We start from the raw sequence: 24,425 nt of genomic DNA on the forward strand, positions 1-24,425 counted from the left end.
AGTAACAGTTCTAGAAAGAAAGTTTAAGGACATGAGTTTCCAGATGAAAAGAACTTACCAAGTGCAGAGCACAGTGGATTAAAATAAACCCTAAAGCATGGTAGACAAAAGACTCACAAGATTCAAAAGAGAAAGTACATCCCAATGGTAATGGCTAAGGGAGATAATGGAAGAACTGCCTTCAAAAATCTGAAGTCAGCTGGGCTTGGTGGCTCAGCCTGTAATCCCACGCTTTGGGAGGCTGAGGTGAGTGGATTGCCTGAGTCCACAGGTTCGAGACCCACCTGGGCAGCAAGACTTCATTACTACGATAAATCAAAAAATCAGCTGGGCGTGGTAGCGCATGCCTGTCATTCCGGCTACTCGGAAGGCTGAGGCGGAAGGATCGCCGGAGCCCAGCAGGTCGAGGCCGCAATGGCCGGGAGCGGCCACTGCACTCCAGTCTGGGCGACAAAGTGAGACTCCAACTCAAAAAAAAAAAAAAATCTGAAGTCAGATGTGGTGACACTCCTGTAGTCTCAGCTACTTTGAAGGCAGGAGGCTCACTTGAACCCAGAGTCCAGGTCTAGCCTGGGAAACATAGCAAGACTCCAACCTCTAAGAAAACCATTTTAAAATAGAAAAAAAATCTGAAGGGAAGTTATCAAACTAGAATGTTAGACCCAGCCGTAAGTACCACAGTAGAAGTTATTTTCAAAGATGCAAAGACTCAAAAATAGTCGTGTGTTGCTGCACAGCTAGGCTGTATGGTACAGCCTACTGCTCCTAGGCTACAAACTTGTCCAGCGTGTTACTGTACTGAACGCTGCAGGGTTGTAACACAATGGCACTTCTCTTTTTGTTTTTGAGTTGGGGTCTCACTGTCGTCCAGACTGGAGTGCAGTGGCATGATTATGGCTCACCGCAGCCTCGACCTGCTGGGCTCAGGCAATCCTTGTACCTCAGTGTCCCAAATAGCTGGAACTACAGGTGTACATCACCACATCCAGCTAAATTTTTTTGAACTTTTTTGTAGAGATGAGGTCTTACTGTATTGCCTAGGCTGGCCTTGAACTGCTGGGCTCAGGCGATCCTTCTGCCTGAACCTCCCAACACTTTTGGATCACAGGTGTGAGCCACGGTGTACCCAGCCAGTATATCTAACACAGAAAAGGTGCGACAAAAATAAAGTATCTCAGTCTCATGGGACCACTGTTGTATATGCAATCTGCTGTTGATGGAAACTCCATTATGCAATCCATGATGTACACACTTCCTCCCACACCCTTTTCTCAGAAGCTCTTGGAGAAGCTGTTCATCAGGATGAAGCAAATCAATGGACAATCAGGACACAGGAAAAAAAGGTCAACAGAGAAGATGATCCGAGTTGTGCAGGAGAGGCAGCGTTGTTGCTACATGGCACAGCTATGAGTAGTTTCTGTCGTAGCAATCGTGCAGACACTGAATTGTGAAGCCCACCAAAATCAGTGAGGGGATAGGAGAGGGTTTGCCTGGGGGAGTGAGGCTCAACTGGGAAAAAAGCCTCACATCTTCCATGGTGGGAACGTCAACGATAATGGCTGAATCCGAAAGACTCGACTAGCAAGGAAAGCGGTATCATTTAGACATGGAGGGTAAATATCAAAAACTGGATGAACTGAACATGTTGCTTCTGGAGAGACTATTAAGGGGAAAGAGTTTTCCTAACCCTTAAAACTTTCTATAACTGCATTTTTTCCCCCTAGTGGTAGTCTCACTCTGACACCCAGGCAGGACAGTGGCATGCTCAAAGCCACCACAACCTCGAACTGCTGGGCTCAGGCAATCCTTACGGCTAATTTTTTGATTTATTGTAGAAACAAGGTCTCACCAAGTTGCCCACGCTGGTCTTGAACCTGTGGGCTCAGGCAGGCCTCTCTTCTCTGCCTCCCAAAGTGCTGAGATTACAGGCATGTGCCACTACACCCAGCTTAAAACTGCATATTTGGTAAAAAATTAAGAGTCAAAAATAAAGCCTTAGCTGGGCCTGGTGGCATGTGCCTCTAGTCCTAGCTACTCAGGAGGCTGAAGCAGAAGCACTTGAGCCCAGGAGCCTGGGGCTGCCGTGAGCTGTAATCGTGCCACTGTGTTCCAGCATAAGCAACAGAGCAAGATCCTGCCTCTGCTTAAAAGTCTTAAAAGCAATAAAAAGGAACATTCCGATAAGATTCTACCATGAACCTTTTTATAGTCCAAACCTAGGCTCCAGAAAGGATCTTGGGTCATGTAGTCCACCAGCCTCTACCCTGCTGCGCTAGGCTGGATTCCCAGTGTCTGCGGCTCCAGCCCCCAACTCCGGGCAGTGATGTGCACACATGCCCCGACTTGGCGTTCCCACGTGAGCACCTTGCCACCCTTCAACAGGTCCAAACCTGAAGTTACTCCACCCCGCTGAGTTGTTGCTGTGGACTTGCCCCCGTCTCCCCCAGAGGCGGCACTCCCTCTTTCCCTCCTGCGTAAAAACATGCCCTGCAAATGAGCATCTCCGACAACCCAGGGTTTTCAAGGGAGGCAAACATACACTAGGAGCTTGTCCATCAAGTCTAAAAAATTCAAGTATTACCAGTCATATGATTCAAGGATTTATTAAGTCATACATGCAAAACATACTGCTAATTGCATTAGCAAAAGATCAATGTAAAAACACTCCACAATTCTGCAACTGTCAATTTAAAAAATTTGTTCTAGTGGTTGAAAGGCCCAACGTTGTATTCTTGCCAGTGAGTTAAGTTGTACAGAACATCGTCAGCACTAGCACAGTTTACAGAACCTCACAGACCCAAAGGAACATTGTTAGCAAAGCAACGACAGGAAGCGTGTCCATGTGGGTGAGGTAAAGAGGGTCAGTATTGGTCAAGTGACAGTGTTGGTAATCTGGCAAGACAGTGATGTTAAGAAGGTTCAAATTTGAAGAATATCTAAAATAGTTTAAAAACTGTGAAGCTGCAACACATGATTTTTACACCTAGTTACTAGAAAACTAAGGAAAGCAATTATTAGCTTTGAATAAAGTAACATGAAAACAGGAAAGCACTTTTACTAACCTACAAAAAAAGTCTAATGCATGATCAGAAAGATTTTATAATACAAGGAAGCATATTGCTCAGTAAGAAGGGTTCTATAAGAAAAGCACTTCCTAAGTTAGCAGTTAAGGGAATGACAATTCAAAGATGAATTAAATGCCCAATTTTGGAAGGATGACAGGTGTGAGAAAGGAAAAGCTGAAGAAAACACTTACTGATAATACCAACCTTTCTTCATCATCTACTGCATATAACAGAAATTAACCTTTGAAAATTTTTACCTGTGACACTTATTACTCAGTTTGATTATTCCTTGTACAATGTAGTGTAAATTAATCTCCACTTCATAGTTTGTCAAAATACTGTCTTCATCCTTTGATCACGTCAAGTGTTTCACACACTCCACCCCAGCACACCCACAACTCAGAGTAGAATACTTCATTAGGAGACATGTGAATAAGAGTTCTGTTGAAAATCCAGCAAAAGCTGATCAACTAATTTTTTTAAAAAATTCACTATGAAATTAAAAAGACTGATCCAAAGAACTGAGTTATTCTCATCTCATTATAATATACAGTACAATGTTAGTAATGAACATGGGTTGATAAATTATCGGTGCATTAAATGGCAACGTCTCATTAAGGAGGCTGTTCTGCTTTACGTATCCGAAAACTACTTAGAAAGTGTATCTCCTAACTTCAGAAACTACAGTCTTAAGCAAAGGTCTTTAAACAGTTTAGTGCTTAGTGTTCTCAACACAACAATGCAACCTAGTTCAGAAGGTATTTTGGCAACTCTTAATCTGAGCAAGAGTAGGGACTTTTGAAAAATAAGGCTTTAAGAAGGCTTGTCATTTTAGGGCTAAATTTTAATAGACTGAGTCGGAACTCTTACATTTAGAACAAACAAAACCTTAAAATTACTGATTGGTTCAAAATGGTTTTATGGAAAAATTAATCTGTAACAAAAACTTGGCATTGAGTGCGAAGGCTCCACTGTTTTTTGAGCAAAGCGTACAAAGGTTCCAAGGGACAGGATCAAGAACAAGGGGCTCGGACATTTACAACAACAGGCATTTTCTCTTCCTCTTCTTCACGGGAGGTGGGCAGAGAACTGCTCTGATAGCTTCGTCAAACACTGTCTTGAGGCCTCGCTGTGTGAGAGCAGAGCACTCCAGGTATTTTACAGCACCTGCAAGAAACACGACTCTTCTGATCAGAACACTGGCAAGAGGCAGCTCCCTGGGACCCAGCACCTCCTGCCAGCATGGCATGTCAGAGCCAACTCCCAACCCTGCCTCCACCTCCCAGCGCTAACATTAAGACCCAGGAGGGCCTTCCTTGGCTGGTTCCCCAGAGCGAGCCACAGCAGACTCCAGTCTCTGTCATTAAAAGATGTGCAAAACAGACACAAAAAGATTTCAGGATTTCATACCAATCTCCTTAGCCATGGCTAAACCCTGTGGATAGGTGATGGGGGTCAGCTTCTTCTCCTTTAGTTTCTCAATCGTGTCTTTATCATCCCTAAGATCAAGTTTAGTTCCCACCAGGATGATGGGAGTGTTGGGACAATGGTGCCGCACTTCGGGATACCACTAGGTGAGAAGAAAGGAACAAAGGCTGTAACACTCCATAAACTTTCTTCACCTCAGTTACACCCAACAGATGTCCCCCTGAATGCGCACGAGGAAGGCGCTTGCAGCCACCCAAACTCAGTCACTGCCTTCCCCAAGAGCCTTCATGCAGTTCACACCTTCACTTCAAACCTTGAAGAAATGTAAACCAGGACTCCCTAGTGATCCTACGGAACGGGCTGTCAAGTAATAGCACAAAGGAAGGAAGGTCCCCTCAAAGCAAAGTGATTTAGTAAAATTAGTCAAATTCTTAGGGACGTCTGAGAAAATCATTCAAGGATGAGACTAAACAAACTGACTACTCAGAAGTCTCGGCTCTTTTGCCATTCTCTCCACTGAAAATGTCCCTGAAAAAAATAAAAATTAAAAAAATGCCCCTGGTCACCACTGAAGGGCTTCTCATCATTTTCACTAAGGAATTTGTGAATGATGCTGGAGTAGGAGAAGGAAGTGGTCATGGGCTGGGCACAGTGGCTCACACCTGTAACCCCTACACTTTGGGAGGTGGAAGCGAGAAGATTGCCTGAGTCCACAGGTTCGAGACCAGCCTGGGCAACATGGCGAGACGTCTCTACAATAAATTTAAAAATTAGCTGGGTGTGGTAGTGCATGCCTGTAGTTCCAACTACTTGGAAGGCTGAGGTGGAAGGATCACCTGAGCCCAGCAGGCCGAGGTTGCAGTGGCTGTGAGTGTGCCATTGCACTCCAGCCTAGAAAGTGAGACTCCAACTCAAAAAGAAAGAAAGAAGTGGTCATTATTTTTATTAGACTGACTCCAAAATGCTTCATTATTTCAATGAGAAATACAAAACTTCTAAATCAGAACCTGAAGCTTTAAAAGTCTACATGTTAGCCAGGCTCGGTGGCTCAGCCTGTAATCCCATGCTTTGGGAGGCAAAGGTGAGTGGATTGCCTGAGCTCGCGGGTTCAAGACAACTTGGTGAGACCTCATCTCTACAATAAAAATCAAAAATTAGCTGGGCATGGCAGCGCACACCTGTAGTTCCAGCTACTCGGAAGGCTGAGGCGGAAGGATCGCCGGGAGCCCAGCAGGTCGAGGCTGTGGTGGCCGGGAGCGGCCACTGCACTCCAGTCTGGGCGGCAGAGTGAGACTCCAACTCAAAAAAAAAAATTTCTTCTGGCCAGGTGTGATGACTCATGCCTATCATCTCAGCACTTTGGGAGGCCGAGGCAGGAGGAATGCTTGAGCCCAAGGGGTTTGAAATAGCTTAGGCAACATAGCAAGACCATGTCTTGCTTTTTAAAAAAATAAATAAGGTCGGATTCCGCGGCTCAGCCTGTAATCCCAGCACTTTGGGAGGCTGAGACGAGTGGATTGCCTGAGCCCCTGGGTTTGAGACCAGCCTAGGCAACTTGGCAAGACTTCGCCTCTACAAAAAAATCAAAAATTAGACAGACGTGGTAGCTCACATCTGTAGTTCCAGCTATTTGGAAGGCTGAGGCAGCAGGATCGCCGGAGCACAGCAGGTTGACATTGGGGTAGCTGTGAGTGTGCCACTGCCCTCCAGCCTAGGCGATGGAATGAGACTTCAACTCATAAATAAATATTTCTTCTGAGAGTGACATTATCTAAATATAAATACATATATACACACACATTTTTTTTTCTCAAATCCCCACTTACCTTTGCACGGACATTTTCAAATGATGCAGGACTCACAAGGGAAAAACAAATTAGGAATACATCCTATAAAAAAGAAAAACAGGGAAACATTTAGAAAAAGAGCTCACAACGATGAACGCACACTTTGGTTTCTACATGCTGTTGGGAATGAATCATCAGATGCAGTGTGTGCCTACTAGGTACCAGCAGCTTGTGTCAAAAGCTCCCTGGATACAACTTCAATTTGTCAGTTCCCAAACCAGGACCAGCACATCAAGCAACCAGTTACTCATGAAAAAGGGGAAAATGGAGGGGAAAATATGCTGGAAGCTATCTGAGACTAGGGAGACATCAAATCAGACCCCTGTTCTTGGCGGGCAACAGAATGATCTAAACAGAACAAAATCGTGTGAAGGCACTCTTCCAGTATTTCTGTAAAAGTCAGTCTCTCCGCTTCCCAAAAGCAGAATCCGTTTTAAAAACAGCATCTACAAATGCTGCTCTTCATTAGCTCCCCAGGGCACGTCAAGTACAACTGCTTCTTCAGGAACTGCTTGTCAAAGTCTCTGGCACAAAGTTTGCGACTTGAGCCCTGCCCTCCATGAGAAAGGATGTATAATGTTTAAGCGGCATCCTCATGGCTGACAACCACCCTCATGCTGTCACAGTATCAAACACAACCAGGGCTTCTAGAGAACTTGCACCCAGGGCAGTTGTAGCTTAAGTAGAGATGCAAAGAAAAGCAGGTGCAGAATATATACTTGGAGAGACTTTTTGGTTAAAGGTAAAATATTTGAGTTTTCCCTCCCATTCTGTATTATGTATAAAGTCAGATTCAAATATTTACCTTGTAAAAAAATAATGCCCAAGAGTTTTAAAGTGCTAGTTCTATAAAACATTTTCCCGGAAAAAGGTAATTTTGCTACTTTGTGAAATGCATTCAATCCCTAAGCTAACACTTTAAGCCATCCAGCTGATATCTTGTACCTGAAAGGGAAAGAAACATCCCACACAACAGCTCTTTATAAATGACATTTAAAAATGCTGGCACATGCACAAGCTTGTCCAAGAACCACCACAGCATCCCGGCAACCACCTCAAAGCAGGGTCAGGTTAGCTCACCAGCACTGCACAGGCGTGCGCCCAACAGCCCCATCATACAGGATGCCACAGCGAAGAAAGAAGGCCTTGGCAGCAAGGTTAGTCCTGCTCTGGCTCAGCACACAGCCAGTGGGCTTCGAGACGGAGTCTCCACATCTGCGCCTCCGACCGCCCGGAGAGAAGCCCTCTCACTCACCCCTCCTTTCACGTGGGAGGAGGGAAGATAGCAGCTCAATACTGCTTTAATTCAAGCTGGTGGGTAAACCATCAGGCTCTATGAAAGTGTTTCATCAAGCAAAACCCCAGCCTTGAGCGAATTAGTTATAAAACACTCAAGGAACTTGAGGTTCAGTAAGACATCCTAGGAATACTAAGTGAAATGAGAGAACAGATAAAGCTTGAAACTGAAGTCGATTGAAAGTTTTACATACGGCAATTGGCTTGTCTTTCCCCCTGGAGGTTATATCCTTACCGTACGTTTCTCCAACCTAGTAAGGTATGAGAACTTGGTTTGAGTTTAGTACAAACTGAGGAAAATAAAAACCAATATAACCTGTTATTAATTCTTTATCAGAATTTGTCTCAACCCTCCCAAGGAATCCAAAAGTATATAATAATCTAACACATCTTCGATGACAAATGCCACCGAAACACTCCATAAAACCTGGCCAAAAGTGGGCATGTATCCCTAAGCAGTTAAAATGGTGCTGAAGACAGATACTGGGGCTGTGACAAAGGGGCTCCCTAATGTGACAGCAAACACCAGAATTTACAACCTGTATGTTAAAGCTGGAGATGTTCAGAACTGTCCACTGAACGCGAAGGCATGCTCATGTGCTGTTGCTGGCATCCATTAGCGACAGGCACATCTTTCAAAGAGTTCCATCCAAGTTCTCAGACACAAGCCCAGTTGAAGCCACAGCAAACAGGAAAGGCGCCTTCTATAAAATATGCATACCACAGGGCTCTCCCAGAACAAAGCCAGGCCTGAGAGCTGACAGTGTTAACGCTGCCTGAACACTCAAGGTCTCCTGTGCAGAAATGTTGTTCCTATCTCCCAGCTAGTTCTGGCAGCATGGTTTGGATTTACAGACTTGCTTTACCAAAATGAACAGTGTTGTTGACACTAAGAACTTTGATTCTGGGCCCCTCTACAGATTGGATCAGTTCAACCCTTAGCAACAAGTTTCTAGAAGTAACATTTCCAGTGTCCTATCACAATTCTTTCATTTCTTTGTTTAATAAAAATTGACAGACTTGCTCTTCCAATACAGAACCCTGAAATTCTTTTAAGAAAAGGATGAGAGAATTATTTTAATTTCATCTCACTCAAGCTTCTCTGATTTACAATTCAAAGAAAATATTAGTTTCCATAGCTATCCTGGTTTAATGTATGGGCTATTTTTGAAGATCTGCCCTCCCAAGGACTTGATATGGTGCCAAATTTTTACTGTGATAGAGACTCAATGGGACCGGTCGGTCACAAAAATGCGGCTTCAAAAGATCCTGTCATTACACACTTGTATCCCTTTCAATTTTTAACAACCTCTTTGATGGAGAAGAAACACGCACAACAGGAGTGAGCAGTTCCACTTTCCATCCTCCATCAGCATTACGCCATCTGCCTGTTCCTTCCTTGTTCCTTCTTCCCCAGCCTAAATACAGCTTTCAGAAAACATGTCTAGTGCTTCTGATACTTACGTCCTAGCACCAGTTCCCTCTGACCTTCGCTTTCCTGATGCCTCAGTGCATGGAGGATGTGCTGGTCGACCTTAGCCGGGAGTCTATTCTTCCCTGTCCTTGTAACACTCGGGGTGCCTCAGAGACTGCCCACCTGTGTCTCTTTAAAGATCTCTCTTTCCTCCCTCACAGGTCACTTTGTTTTAGAACCTCAGGCTGTCTCCAGTCACCGGCCCGAACTTCCAGTCATCCTGAACACTACTTTCCTCTTTCTCACTACACCAGACTCCCACTGTGCCTATTACGAACGTGCCAAGTCCTCCATGACTTTCTTTCTCCCACATCACAAGCCAACTTCTTCCTCGGTGGTCAAAGTGTAGCCAGAGCAGCTCTTACAGCTGCCTCCTCTTGCCCAACAATGGTACCATCCACAAAAAGACAAGAAAGACACTTTCAGAGGAGTGAGACTGGGCAGACGTCTGGATGGCTGAAATCTCACTACTACACAAAAGTAGTATCATTTCGCTTTCATTTTATTCTTTTCCAAATGCTTCCTACCTGGAGTTTATTTCAGACTCAAAATTTTTAAAAATACAGATATTCTATGCACAGGGAAAAGGACCAGGACATATAAACATGACAGAGAAAAGACAGAACTAAAAGAAGCTGAACATGTGTTCTTGGTATGGAACCTCTAAGAAAATAAGCTTAGAAGAAAAAAGCAGTCCATAATGTCTGAGAACTGGCCCGGTGCTCACAGCTTCGCCATGGTGAAGGCTTTCCTGTTGAACAGAATAATCTCCTAGAACACTGACATCAGACAAGGTCACCAAGTGATGAGTCAAAATGAGATCAAAAGTAGGTAAATTTTTAAAAGACTTCAAGTCAGGCACAATGGCTACGCCCATAATCCTATAATCCTAACACTTACGAGGCTGGGGCAGGAGGACTGCTTGAGTCCAGGAGCTCAAGACCGCCCTGGGCAACATAGTGAGACCTCATCTCTATAAAATGTCAAAAAATTAGCTGGGCGTGGTGGCACGCTACTGAGGAGGCCAAAGCAGGAAGATCGCTTAGCCCAGGAGTTTGAGGCTGCAGTGAGCTTCAGGGATTGTGCCGCTGCACTCCAATCAGAACAAGAAAAGTGAGACCTGACTCAAAAAAATAAGATAAAAATAAAAAGACCATCTCATAATCTTGCCTGGTGCAGACAAATGCAAGGTTACAATGCAAACTACAAAATCACCAAACATCTCCCACTCTCAGTTCATATGCATGAGGGACTACTTTTTTAAACCAATCATAGCTTTAACCTTGCTTCATTCTCCCACTTTCAAGATAAGATTCATTAAAAATACCCAATCACAGCATTACCCTGCTTCCTGGCAGCATCCAAGTGAGTAAATCCCTGCTGTGAGCCCCCACCTCCAAAATCCTCTAACACAACTGACACCCACCCACAGCCCTCAGGTGTGTGCCTCTTTCTTGGACGAGGCACACCCAATTCCGTTTAACTACAAGTGTGTTCCTAGTGATCTTTGGCTCGAGGGCACTAACCCACTTGTAAATAATAGGCAAACTCACAAAGGCTGAGGCATTTTGAGACTCAAAATTGCCAAGCTGAACACTGTAGTGTTCTTTCTTATCTACTGTAGTAGTAGTCTAGCCCACTACTTTAAAGCCTTTCTCAAGTTAGAACACACAGAGAAAATGAAAAGACTGGCATGACACACTGGGATCCTGGCTGACCCCAACAAAGAGGACCGACATCTCAGCAAATCGGCTGCAGAGTCTTTATCTCGGAACACACAGGGCTCCGGCCTTGCTGTGACACTGGCAGGTCGCGCTCTCATGCTCCCACTCTGCGGCTGATCCTGACACAAGTAGGCCCATAAATGTCAAGTGGCCTGCACTAGTTAAGATGTCGGACCTGGGCATTATACTGGTCCTATCTTGATTCTGTACCTGCCAACTGAAAATGAATATGCAGAACTTACCAAATATTTTTAAGAGAAAATATTTAATGATTACTTAATTTAAAAAAATAAAAACCTGAAGGATAATTTCACCTGAAAATGACAATTACTAGCTTATGATCTTTTGGAGAACTAAGTAGAAATTAATGGTTTCAACAGACTTAACTTAGCAACACAGAGTTAGGCAGCAGAGAAGGGTGTCAATATTAAGTAACCACAGACACATTAACATCCCTTTTAGGACACCCTGGACAAGCAATCTTCCAACTGGTTCTTCAAGAGTGGATCTTGGATGAGCCACATAAATAGGCCTGCAGACCAAGGAGCCAACAATCGGACATCACGTTCAATTTAGGGAGAAATTTAGAAGTTACCCCTGTCAACAAGAGTTCAAAGTGCTATCCTATAACTCCTTTTGGCAGGACAGTGTGGCTCAAAGGAAAGAGATCTTTCAGGCACTGGTATTTGAGCATTTGGGGCCTGCCTCTTTTTTTTTTTTTTGAGTTGGAGTCTCACTCTGTCGCCCAGACTGGAGTGCAGTGGCCGCTCCCGGCCACCGCAGCCTCGACCTGCTGGGCTTCGGCGATCCTTCCGCCTCAGCCTTCCAAGTGCTGGAACTACAGGTGCGCACTACCACACCCGGCTGATTTTTTTATTTATTGTAGAGATGAGGTCTTGCCAAGTTGCCCAGGCGGGTCTCGAACCCGCAGGCTCAGGCAATTCACTCACCTCAGTCTCCCAAAGTGTGGGATTACAGGCTGAGCCACTGAGCCCAGCAGAGCCTGCCTCTTAATTGCCAAGATAATTTCCTTATCTCCGAAGGAGTCCAAGCAGGAATGTCTTTAACTGCTAGTTAGGCACTCTCCCCTTTTTGCTCCTTAAGCTCCCCCCTTACTCTGCCTTGCTAGTACATGGTGGATTACACAGTAATTGGTTTACGGGACTTTTCTGTGAGCTACCTGAGCACAAGAATCATGTCTTACTCTATTCTTGCTACTCAGCTATTTTATAAAAAAAAGAGTTCGCTGCCTTATACAGACAAAACATAAATTAAGTCCTAAGTCCTACAAAGACTACACCCACTTTGAACTCAGGACTCACAAACTACAGCTTTATTCAATCTAAGGAGAGCCCTCCTTCCTTATCTGTGTGTTCCTTGCACACCAAGTGGACTCTTGCCAAGTCACCTTTGACTTACTGTGAGTACTCCCTTAGGAAAAAAGGCCTCACCCTACTCTGTACCCTCTGAGTCACAGCAGGGTGGCTCTCATTTCTCAGAAGTGACACCACACCCTTCCAGATGTATCCAGCAAGTTGGAGATTCCTACTCTACCAATCAACATGTTTTTATATCCATTTAAAATCTGGGATTATTAAATACCCACTGGGTTTACAGTTTCCTAAGATATTGAAGAATTGAATCATTTGGTGATTATGGGTTGATTTTCAATACTTACAGCAGACTGGAACTCAAGTTATTTTCATCCATACTACCCCTTGAAACAAAGCAACATACCAGACAAGATATCTCAAGCCTGTTCAGGGAGGCCAAGATGAGAGGAGTGCCTGAGCCCACGGGTTCAAGAACAGCCCGGGCAACTTGGCGAGAACTCATCTCTACAATTAATCAAAAAATTAGCCAGGCATGGTAGTGTGCGCCTGTAGTTCCCGCTACTTGGAAGGTTGAAGCGGAAGGATTGCCTGAGCCCAGCAGGTCGATGCTGGGGTGGCGGTGAGCATGCCACTGCACTCCAGTCTGAGTGACAGAGTGAGATTCTGACTCAAGAAAAAAAAACAAAAAAACCACAAAGCAACGGTTAAATCAAAGCCTGCCTTTCACTAGGATGTCTCCCTGGCCCCAAACCTTCTGGCCAACAACCCAGGATTACTGAGAGGACCCACAGCAGCTGCCACTTATTTGGGCACAACATGGAACTGCGAAGCTCGCTAGAATGAGAAGGAATCCTAACGGCAGCGAACCCTGGTGTGTCTGCAACGTGCCAGGGACTGCTTTGTGTGCCTTCTTGTACATCAGCTCATCTAGCCCTATGAGGAAGCAGGCAAAGATTAGAGAGATGAAGAAGCCTGTTTAAGGTCACAAGCTAAGAAATGAGAGAACAGGATGTGAATGCAAGGAATGTGCTCTGTTGTCTGTGGTGCATATTTAAGTTCCACTTCAAACAGTCACTGTCTCCAAAACTGTTTTTAAATATACTTTTAGGGTCAGGTACAGTGGCTTATGCCTGTAATCCTGGCACTTTAGGAGGCTGAGACAGAAGGACCACCTAAGTCCAAGGAGTTTGACACCAGCCTAGGCAACATAGCAAGACCTTGTCTCTCAAAAACCCCACAAAAATTAGCCGGGCACTGTGGTGCATGCCTGTAGTCCCAGCTACTTGAAAGACCCGGCTCAGTGGCTCAGCCTGTAATCCCGCGCCTTTGGGAGGCTGAGGTAAGTGGATTGTCTAAGCCCGCAGGTTCAAGACCCGCCTGAGCAACTTGGGCGAGACCTCATCTCTACAATAAATCAAAATGAGCGGGGCGTATAGCACGCACCTGTAGTTCCAGCTACCTGGAAGGTTGAGGCGGAAGGATCGCCGAAGCCCAGCGGGTCAAGGCTGTGGTGGCCAGGAGTGGCTACTGCACTCCAGTCTGGGTGAGAGTGAGACTCTAACTCAAAAAAAAAAAAAAAGCTGAGACAGAAGGATCACCTGAACCCAGATGGCAGAGGCTCCAGTGAGCCATGATCGTGCTGCTGCACTCCAGCCTGAGTGATATAGAGTAAGACCCCATCTCTACAAAAATAAAAATAAAAACATTAGCCAGGCGCAGTGGCATGAGCCTGTAGTTCCAGCTACCTGGGTGGCTGAGGCAGAAGGATCGCCTGAGCCTGAGCCCAGGAGGTCAAGGCTGCAGTGAGCCATGATGATCCCACTGCATTCCAGCCTGAGTGACAGAGTAAGACCAGACAAAAAACATTAATAATAAATATATAAATATATACACACACACACACTTTTTAAAATGAACAAATATATAAGTAAGGAAATGACACACATGTGAGACAACTACTTAAAAATGGATTTTAACCATAATACTGTCTTATAAGTACCCACTGTTTTCACCAACTACTGCTCTAATTAGCTAAATAAACCATTTAGTTGTCCAATATAGAAGCAAAACTATCTAGAAGTTTTTTCTGATTGGGCACAGTGGACATATTTTACAACTGAAACCTCAATCTACATTGCAAAGATTTAGGTGCAAAAACCATAGAAATCATGTATTTTATGGGAAAAAAATTTATTAAACCCATATGATTACTTACTAACATGATTTAAAGAAACCTTGATCTTAACTGCTTGATTTGAATCTGTGGCACAAAACTGTCACAAAGCAAACCATCTTCAAACTAACTGCTGTTAAAAAACTGATATGCAGAGCCGGGCTCGGTGGCTCAGCCTGTAATCTCAGCGCTTTGGGAGGCTAAGGTGAGTGGATTGCGTGAGCCTGCTGGTTCAAGACCCGCCTGGGCAACTTGGCAAGACCTCATCTCTACAATAAATTGAAAAAAAAGAAAAGTAGCCAGGTGTGGTAGCACACGCCTGTAGTTCCAGCTACTTGGAAGGCTGAGGCGGAAGGATTGCCAGAGCCCAGCAGGTCGAGGCTGCAGTGGCCAGGAGTATGCTACTACACTCCAGTCTGGGCAACAGAGTGAGACTCCAACTCAAAAAAACAAACAAACAAACAAACAAAAAACCTGATATGCATAAACAAAACCAAAAAAGAAAGTTCCTATTTCATATGGTTCCCCTAAAATTTAGTGAAGACTGTAAAATGCACAGCACTTGGAATAGCTGGTAATGCTCAACAAAGAAAACCCCTGGCATGTATCTAGAGGGATATTTACTACTGAACCAATTTAACCTTATTTGCTATTACTCAATACCCTCAAATGATGGCAATATAAGCAAATCTGTAGGTGATATACATTAACTAAACTTACAAGAATTAAACTGTATACTCTAAAAGACACATTAAAAATCAGCTGCAATCCTTACTGTTTGCGGATAGGATAGGGGGCGTAATCTGTCATAATCTTCTTGTCCAGCTGTATCCCATAAGCCCAGATTCACCGGTTTTCCATCTACCATAACATTGGCAGAATAATTGTCAAAGCTGTAGAATGGAATAAAAATAGTCAGTCACAGATATGGGGCCTAAGTCACTGTCCTACTGGCATCCTAGAGGAGATATGCTGAGATGGCTGGGAATGGGCCTGGAGCTACCACATCAGCAAATGCCCCTGCAGGAACCTGGAGGGAAAGGGGCAGAGCCAGAATAGCAAAAACACAAATCCACAACTCGGGGGGAAAAAAAAAGTCAAGAAACAAAAGACACACTAAGTGAAGCAAATTACTGTCAGCAATAAAGAAATTTCTGCCTTTAATAAATAGTAAGTTTAGCCGGGCTCGGTGGCTCAGCCTGTAATCCCGCGCCTTTGGGAGGCTGAGGTGAGTGAATTGCCTGAGCCCGCGGGTTCGAGACCCGCCTGGGCAGCGAGACCTCATCTCTACAATAAATCAAAAAATCAGCCGGGCGTGGTAGCGCACGCCTGTAATTCTGGCTACTCGGAAGGCTGAGACGGAAGGATCGCTGGAGCCCAGCAGGTGAGGCTGCGGTGGCTGGGAGCAGCCACTGCACTCCAGTCTGGGCGACGGAGTGAGACTCCAACTCAAAAGAAAAAAAAAAAAAAGATTCTTCTCCCAAGGAAGAAATAAAGTGTAAAATTAGCCCCTCTTTTAAATCCCACTTTTTGGGTTTTTCATGCACATAATTTTTACTCATTTTAAACAAGACGGTTCACCACTAGAACTATACTCTGCAGTGTTTCGAGAAACCTACCTAACAATAGGGTAGTAACACAAAACACCTGATTTTAGAAGGCTCTTCATAACGTTTTAAAAGTGAGCATACCTAATTACTCAAATCTTTAAATTAATTTGAGGTTGCTACACACAAATTAGCCAACTATAGGAATAGTGTGCACAGCCCAGAAAAGCCTACAGGCTGACAGAGGGAAAATAAGGCTGGCATTAAAAATTACGTGGTGATAGCCGGGCTCGGGAGCTCAGCCTGTAATCCCATGCTTTGGGAGGCTGAGGTGAGTGGATTGCCTGAGCCCGCGGGTTCGAGACCCACCTGGGCAACTTGGCAAGACTTCATCTCTACAACAAATCAAAAATTAGCCAGACGTGGTAGTGCACGCCTGTAGTTCCAGCTACTTGGAAGGCTGAGGTGGAAGAATTGCTGGAGCCCAGCAGGTTGAGGGCTGCGGTGGCTGGGAGCTGCCACTGCACTCCAGTCTGGGCGACAGAGTGAAACTCCAACTCAAAAAAAAAAAAAAATTACGTGGTGGCTCACACCTGTAATCTCAACACTGGAAAGTAGAGATGGGAGGATTGCTTGAGTCTAAGAATTCCAGACCAGCATAGGCAACATAGGGAGACCTCATCTCTACAAAAAAATCAAAAAACTAGCTAGGTCTGGTGGTATGTGCCTATAGTCCCAGTTACTCAGAGTCTGAGACAGAAGGATTGCCTGAGCCTAGGAGTTCAAGACTGATGAGCCATGATCATGCCACAGAACTCCAACCTAGACAGCAGTGAGACACTGACTCAAAAAAAATTGCTACTGGTATGAAAGTAGTTCATGTTTTAAAATCTTGGCATTGTAATTCAAACCAGGACAAGTACTAAACTAAGGATACAATGGAGGAGCTTTTAAAAGTAAAGAATGCCTGGCACGGTGGCTCAAACCTGTAATCCCAGCACTTTGAGAGGCAGAGGTGAAAGGATTGCCTGAGCTCAGGGATTTGAGACCAGTCTGAGCAACTTGGCAAGACCTCATCTCTACAATAAATCAAAAAATCCAACCAGGCATGGTAGCACATGTCTGTGGTTCCATCTACTTGGAAGGCTGAGGCGGAAGGATCGCCTGAGCCCAACAGGTTGAGACTGCGGTGGCCATAAGCCTGTCACTGCACTCCAGCCTGGGCAACAGAGTGAGGCTCCGATTAAAAAAAAAAAAATCAAGAATGTATTTTTAGACCAGCCAGGCAACTTGGTAAGACCTCGTCTCTACAAAAAATAAAAAATTAGCTGGGCGTGGTAGCATGTACCTGTAGTTCTGGCTTCTTGGAAGCCTGAGGTGGAAGAATTGCCAGAGTCCAGCAGGTCGACACTGGGGTGGCCGTAAGCGTACCACTGCACGCCAGCCTGGGCGACAGAGTGAGACTCCAACTCAAAAAAAAAAAAGTATTTTTATATACTCTTGACATTAAAACTTTAGGGGGTCTTATATGATACAGAGTTAAGATCTGAGTAAAGTTGCAATGTGATATAAAATTTAATGACCAAACTAGCTTTCATAAAGAAAAGGTTTGATACATGTGGTAACAATGCTTCCATGAGAAAAGAGTATTCAATACATGGTATTATATTTTCCTCTATCAAGGAAAACGAAGTCCTTGCCTCATTACCAAAAATAAATTCTAAATGAATTAAAGTTAAAACTTTAACCACAAAAATCCTAGAAAAAAATCCTAGAGAATATTTCTGCATCATTTAAGGAATGGCCTTCCTAAGTACAACATAAAACTCAAGGAAGGGAGAGGCGGTACTTTTTTACATAAAAATGTCAGACTTTATACGGCAGAAGACACAATAACTAAGCTCAAAGACAAATGAGAAACCATGGGGAAAAACTTTTTTTTAATTTACAAAAAATTCATCAGGGCGGGTGTTGTGCATAGCTGTAGTCTCCACTACTCAGGAGACTACAACGAAATTGCTTAAGACCAGGAGTTCAAGGCCAGCCTGGGCAATAGAGTAAGAGACTGAGAGAGCTAAAAAGTTCCATCAGCAAGAAAAAAAAGCAAACTTTCAACACACAATTTATAGGAGATTATAAATGAACAGTAAACATTCAAAGCATTTAATCTCACTGGTGGTAAGAAATGCAATTCATGAGATAATTTTAACCCACATTAACCACAGTGTATATTAAAGTGTCATTTCAGTCACAGCCAACAAAGTGACAGTCTTTTAGACAATTTGGTAGCTATCTATTAAAATTTAAAACATCCATTCACTGTCATTTGATTTGCACAATTTCACTTCAATAATCAGGTGTTTACAAAGATGTGTGTGACGTTTTTGGCATTGTTTGTAATGCCAAAAAAAAAAAAAGACCCAGTAACCAGTAGTTAATTCACTTACAGTAATTCAAAATCATTAATAATTTAAGCTTTATTTACATGTGTAAATAATGTAAATCCCCATCATAAATTCAGGATATTGCAGTATGATTTTACTTATATTTTTAAAACAGGGCCGGGCGCGGTGGCTCACATCTATAATCCCAGCACTTTGGGAGGCAAAGGTGAGAGAGGATTGCCTGAGCCAGGGGTTCAAGGCCAGCCTGAATAACTTAGCAAGACCCTGTCTCTACAATAATCAAAAAATTAGCCAGTGCATTCCTGTAGTTTAGTTACTGGGAAAGTTGAGGCGGAAGGATTGCCAGAGCCCAGCAGGTTGAGGCTGTGGGCCATGAGCGTGTCACTGCACTCCAGCCTGGGCGACAGAGTGAGACTCCAACTCAAAAAAATAAAATAAAATAAATTATTAATTAAATTATATTAAAAATGGGGCCAGGCAAGGTGGCTGCCTTTAGGGAGCCAAGACGATTGTCTGAGCCCAGGTGTTCAAGACCACCCTGGGCAAATTGGTGAGACCTCGTCTCTACAATAAATCAGAAAAAAACTAGCCTGGCATGGTGGCGTGCATCTGTAGTTCCAGCTACTTGGAAGGCTGAGGCAGAAGGATCGCCTGAGTCTAGGAGGTTGAGGCTGCAGTGGCCGTGAGTGTGCCACTGCACTCCAGCCTGGATGACAAGAGTGAGACTCCAACTCAAAAAAAAAAATTAAGGGCCAGGCTCGGTGGCTCAGTCTGTAATCCTAGCACTTTGGGAGGCCGAGGTGAGTGGACTGCCTGAGTCCAAGGGTTCAAGACCAGCCCGGGCAATTTGGTGAGACCTTGTCTCTACAATAAATTTTTAAAATTAGCCAAGCATGGTAATGAATGCCTGCAGTTCCAGCCATTTGGAAAGCTGAGGCAGAAGGATCGCCAGAGTCCAGGTCAACGCTGGGGTGGCCGTGAGCTTGCCAATGCACTCCAGCCTAGGCGACGGAGTGGGACTACAACCAAAAAATCTTTTAAAATTTAAAAAATGTAAAACAGACATGAAGCTGGGCACAGTGGCTCACACATGTAATTCCAGCACTTTGGGAGGTGGAGGCGAGAGGACTGCCTGAGCCCACGGGTTTGAAACCAGTCTGGGCAGCATGACGAGACCTTGTCTCTACAATAGATTAAGAACAAAAAATTAGATGGTTGCAGTGGCGTGTGCCTGTAGTTTCAGCTACTTGGAAGGCTGAGGTGGAAGGATCTCCTGAATCCCTCAGGTGAAGGCTGCAGTGAGCGTGCCACTATATTCCAGCCTGTGCAACAGACTGAGACTCCAACTCAAAAAAAAAAGGAAGAAAAGTCGTATCTGTTCATATGTGGATTAAGGATGGCTTTCTAGCAAAACCAGTGGTCAAAGAACTCTGAAAAACATATCCTAGACAAGTTAATTTAACTTAATATACTTACACAGTAGGAATATACTCTCCAGGAAATGCATTGGTTGTATAACTGATCAGTAGACAAGTTTTACCTACAGCTCTAAAGAAGAAGAGAAAGAAAGGCTGTTTAGTCAACATCAATGTAATCCTAGCTTATCCAACTCTGTTAAAATAATTTCTAAAAAAAAAAAAAGCAAGGTATATACCACATACTTAGCATTAAAGTTTTCTATAACCTTTTATTTATCACTATACAAACACTTTCATCCTGAAATTTAAAGTAAACTAGAATTTCTCAGAAAGGCAGTCAGGAGCCATCACATTCTGTTTAGGTACATGGCTTTAGCACTAATAGTCAAGAAATAGTTCTTTACATAAGTACAAGGTTCAACAGAAATAACATTTTAAGACTTAAAAAGTCTCTTCAGCTGGATGTGGTGACTCATGCCTATCCCAGCACTTTGGGAGGCTGAGGCAAGTGGATTGCCTGAGCCCAGCCTGGGCAACATGGCAAGACCTTGTCTCTACATAAATCAAAAAATTAGCTGGCATGGTGGCACACGCCTGTAGTTCCAGCTACTTGGAAGGCCTGAAGCGGAAGGATCGCCTGAACCCAGCAGGTCAAGGCTGTGGTGGCTGTGAACATGCCACTGCACTCTAGCCTGGGCGACAGCTCCAACTCAGGAAAAAAAAAAAGTCTCTTCAGTGAACATCTGTAGAAGCCTTTCATTCAAGAATTTTAAATCCTATCCTTAAGATATTTTGATTGACCAGCCTGAGCACATGGTGAGTTCTTGTTCCTACAATAAATTTTTTAAAAAGTAGCTAGGTGTGGTGGCACATGCCTGTGGTTCCAGCTACTTGGAAGGCTGAGGCAGAAGGATCACCTGAGCCCAGCAGGCCGAGGCTGCGGTGGCTGTGAGTGTGCCACTGCACTCCAGCATGGGAGACAAAGCAAGACTCTGACTCAAAAAAAAAAGATATTTTGATTAATACAAATATACAAACAGTAGCTTTCCTCAGCAACTTCTACTCTGTTACTTCTACAAGTAACTTATTATGCTGCCTTAGGTGGCACAGCTTAAAATCCAACCACATTCTCTGGCAGTCAATAAGGACTATACTTTTGATAGAGACTGCTTAGTCAATAAACCACACAACTTTTCTCACATTAATTCACCTGTATTCATTAGCCACCTCTCCTGTCCCTATCCTCACATATCACCATAAGCCACTAAAGCAAGGTTAACACAACATATTTCAGACATAGTAATCAATGGCTCAGGGATGATGAAGCAAATTTCTCAAAGAACTGTAAAAAGAAATACTCCAGAGACAGGAGCACTGTCTGCGCAACTGGTAATGTGTACAGACTAATATTAGTATCACCAGTGTGTCTCTGGGAAGAAATCAAAGTGGTATTTGAAAGCCTCCCAACCACTTGGAATTTTTTTCAAGAGACTATCACCGAAAAATTAGGAAAACCAGCATACCACTCACAAAAAACAAAGATATTCAAATTTTACAACATTTACAGGGCAACTTCAAGGGCTTCTGTGAGAGCCCAAGTCTCTGACATCCTTAGGAGTAATTAGGCAAATGTTTTCCTTAATGAGGTCTTCTCCCTGTTCTGTCGTCAGTTTACCAAGGTCCTGATGATACATCGGTGTTGTAATCAGTAAGATTCTGTCACTTGGCTAGACTTAGTGGCTCAACCTGTAAACCCAGCACTTTGGGAGGCCGAGGTGAAACGGACTGCCTGAGCCCATCGGTTCAAGACCAGCCAGGGCAACTTGGCGAGACTTCATCTCTACAATAAATCAAAAATTAGCATATGCCTGTAGCTTGGCTACTTGAAGAGCTGAGGCGGAAGGATCATTGGAGCCCAGTGGCTCGACACTGGGGAGGCCATAAGCATGGCACTGCACTCCAGCCTGGGCAACAGAGTGAGACTCCGACTCAAAAAAAAAAAAAAAAAAAGATTCTGTCACTTAATTTCAATTACTATAAATCACGATTCACCATAAAGAAGTTAAATGCTTTTTTCTATTTTCCCTCACACTCTTACACTCTTAGCTTAGTGAAAACCTCTCAACAAGGGCAGATCACAGGCCCATCCAGTCTTGCCAATACTTGTTTCACTCATAACATTATGAAGGGTTTAACAAAAACCATCAAAGATCTCAGAGTCAAATATTGTATCATCAGAAGGTAAACTCCAACTCCCAAAGGCTTTCTAAACAGAAATGACTCACTGGACATACATTTTGTTAAAAGCTTAGAATGTCAAAATAAACCTGTATGAGCAAGAGTCTAAGATTTGGAGTCAGAACCTTGGATTTGAGAGGCAGGACCAACTCCTGTCACTTACTTATAATTTTTGGCATGTTTCAACTTCCTCATGCCTCAATTTTCTCACCTCTAAACTATCAACTCCATCACTAAACTATTGTATGCATTAATAAAATTTCAATTTATACCATGTACTATGCCAGGAAGTATACTGGGTGCTAAAGATATCACAATGAACAAGACCTTATGAACTGTATGCAGTTATTAAACTAAAAAAATGAAGAATGCAGTCATTCCATAAAAATTATAGGTGTGACAGGTGTTATTAAAGATGCTCTGGAAATGTAAAGCAAAAGAGCTAACTTTTCTTTTCTTTTTTTTGAGTTGGAGTCTCACTCTGTCACCCAGACTGGAGTGCAGTGGCACGCTTCCGGCCACTGCAGCCTCAACCTGCTGAGCTCAGGCAATCCTTTTGCCTCAGCCTTCCAAGTAGCTAGAACAAATTATTTTTTAAAATTTATTATAGAGATGAGGTCTTGCCAAGTTGCCAAGGCTGGTCTCGAACCTGTGGGCTCAGGCAATCCCTCACCTTGGCCTCCCAAAGTGCTGGGATTATAGGCGTGAGACACCACACCCGGCCTTTTTTTTTTTTTTTTTAAAGTTGGAGTCTCACTCTGCTGCCCATACTGGAGGGCAATGGCACTATCACAGCTCACCACAGCCTTGACCTTCTGGGCTCAGGTGATCCTTCCACCTAAGCCTCCTGAGTAACTGAGACTACAGACACACACCATTACACCCAGCTAATATTTTTTTATTTTATGTAGAGACGAGGTCTCCCTATGTTGCCTCAGCTGGTATGGAACTCCTGGACTCAAGCAATCCTCCTACCTCAGCTTCCCAAAATGTTGAGGTTATAGGCATGAGCCACTGAGCCCGGACCATTAGCACTTCTTTTAAAATACTGTTCTAACTATCTGCTGTATATATGAGGAACAAAATCGCTACTATAAATACAAGCTGTGTCTAAACGGCTCTAAAACTTCCCTTCGTAAACTGCATCTTCAGTTGAGGCACCATCTTTTGCAAGGCTTAACTGTGAAGGAATTTCAAGGTACTGGTATAATCTGATACTGACTAAAATCCTTCTGTCAACCATTATTTGCTATAAATCTATGTTCTGTAAGAACATGATTAAATCACAGAACTCTGACTTTAAAGTGCATGTCCTGGTTTTGATAAATTTTTTGCTTAATTTCTTAAAACTAATAGAAGGAAAAGATTATTTCCCTCCCACTAATATATTTATAATCCTTGTAAACACATTGCACAAATCAACTCTGGAGGCCAAAGTCGACATCTGCACTAGGCAAAGTAACAGCCTTTCCCTCCATGAAGAATAGAAGCCGTATTTGGCTACAAGCCTTAACTAATGCACCGCAGAATTTCTGGAAGTTACTATGTGCTTTGGAATTTCCAACTTTATATACTTAACTGCACAGTTCAACCTTTTTTGAATCTTTGAAAGATGCTGTAACTCTAGAAAATGAAGGCCAAGTGCAGTAACTCACGCCTATAATCCTAGCGCTTTGGGAAGTACAGGTGAGAAGATTGAGCCCACAGGCTTAAAACCTGGGCAATTTGGCAAGACTTCGTCTTTGCAATAAATCAAAAAAGTAGTCAGGCATAGGGATGCACACCTGTAGTTCCAGTTACTTGGAAGGTTGAGGCAGAAGGATCACCTGAGCACAATGTGTCGGAGCTACAGTGGCCATTAAGTGTCACTGCACTCTACTCTGACTCAAAAAAAAAAGAAAGAAAATGAACGTGAGTCTGCTGGAACAAAGTTCACATCAGTTCTATATTGGATCTTCCCCTAGCTCATGACATTACAATTTTGTCTAACCTATCTCTGCTTCCCCTGCTCTATCCTGCAGAATTCACCACAAAGTGACAGTGCGACTCCAATTCAAAAAAATAAATAAATAAATAAGGAATCCAGGAAGCTCAAAAATAAGAACTTTCTGTCTATGCTGTCTTTTTTTTTTTCTTTGAGTTGGAGTCTCACTCTGTAGTCCAGGCTGGAGGGCAGTGGCACACTGACAACCACCCCAGCATTGACCTGCTGGGCTCCAGCAATCCTTCCACCTCAGCCTTCTGAGTAGTCAGAACTACAGCATCTGCTACCATGTCCAGCTAATTTTTTGATGTGTTGTAGAGATGAGGTCTCACCAAGTTGCCCAGGCTGGTCTCGAATCCCTTGATTCAAGGCAATCCTCTCACCTCGGCCTCCCAAAATGCTGGGATTACAGGTTTGAGTCATCGTGCCCAGTCACTGTCTTTTTTTTTTGAGTTGGAGTCTCACTCTGTCGCCCAGACTGGAGTGCAGTGG

The 24,425-nt window shown here is 43.7% G+C and overlaps 1 protein-coding gene across 1 annotated transcript in view; it reads right to left on the bottom strand.

Annotated features, from left to right (window-relative positions):
- Positions 1 to 2,587: 2,587 nt before the first annotated feature.
- The window catches only part of RAC1 (ras-related C3 botulinum toxin substrate 1 (rho family, small GTP binding protein Rac1)), a 30,889-nt gene continuing 9,051 nt past the window's right edge, over positions 2,588 to 24,425 (bottom strand). Inside the window, exons 2-7 of the mRNA XM_021718902.1 lie at positions 19,770 to 19,841; positions 15,117 to 15,234; positions 7,831 to 7,887; positions 6,320 to 6,382; positions 4,476 to 4,635; positions 2,588 to 4,232 (exon numbers count right to left, since the gene is read on the bottom strand). Of these exons, the coding sequence (XP_021574577.1) occupies positions 4,102 to 4,232; positions 4,476 to 4,635; positions 6,320 to 6,382; positions 7,831 to 7,887; positions 15,117 to 15,234; positions 19,770 to 19,841 (601 nt within the window). The 3' untranslated portion in view covers positions 2,588 to 4,101. The remainder of the gene's footprint in view (positions 4,233 to 4,475; positions 4,636 to 6,319; positions 6,383 to 7,830; positions 7,888 to 15,116; positions 15,235 to 19,769; positions 19,842 to 24,425) is intronic.

Source organism: Carlito syrichta, unplaced genomic scaffold (genome assembly GCF_000164805.1).
Source record: "Carlito syrichta isolate Samal-C Ts95f unplaced genomic scaffold, Tarsius_syrichta-2.0.1 Scaffold113490, whole genome shotgun sequence".
Classification (NCBI taxonomy): Eukaryota; Metazoa; Chordata; class Mammalia; order Primates; family Tarsiidae; genus Carlito; species Carlito syrichta.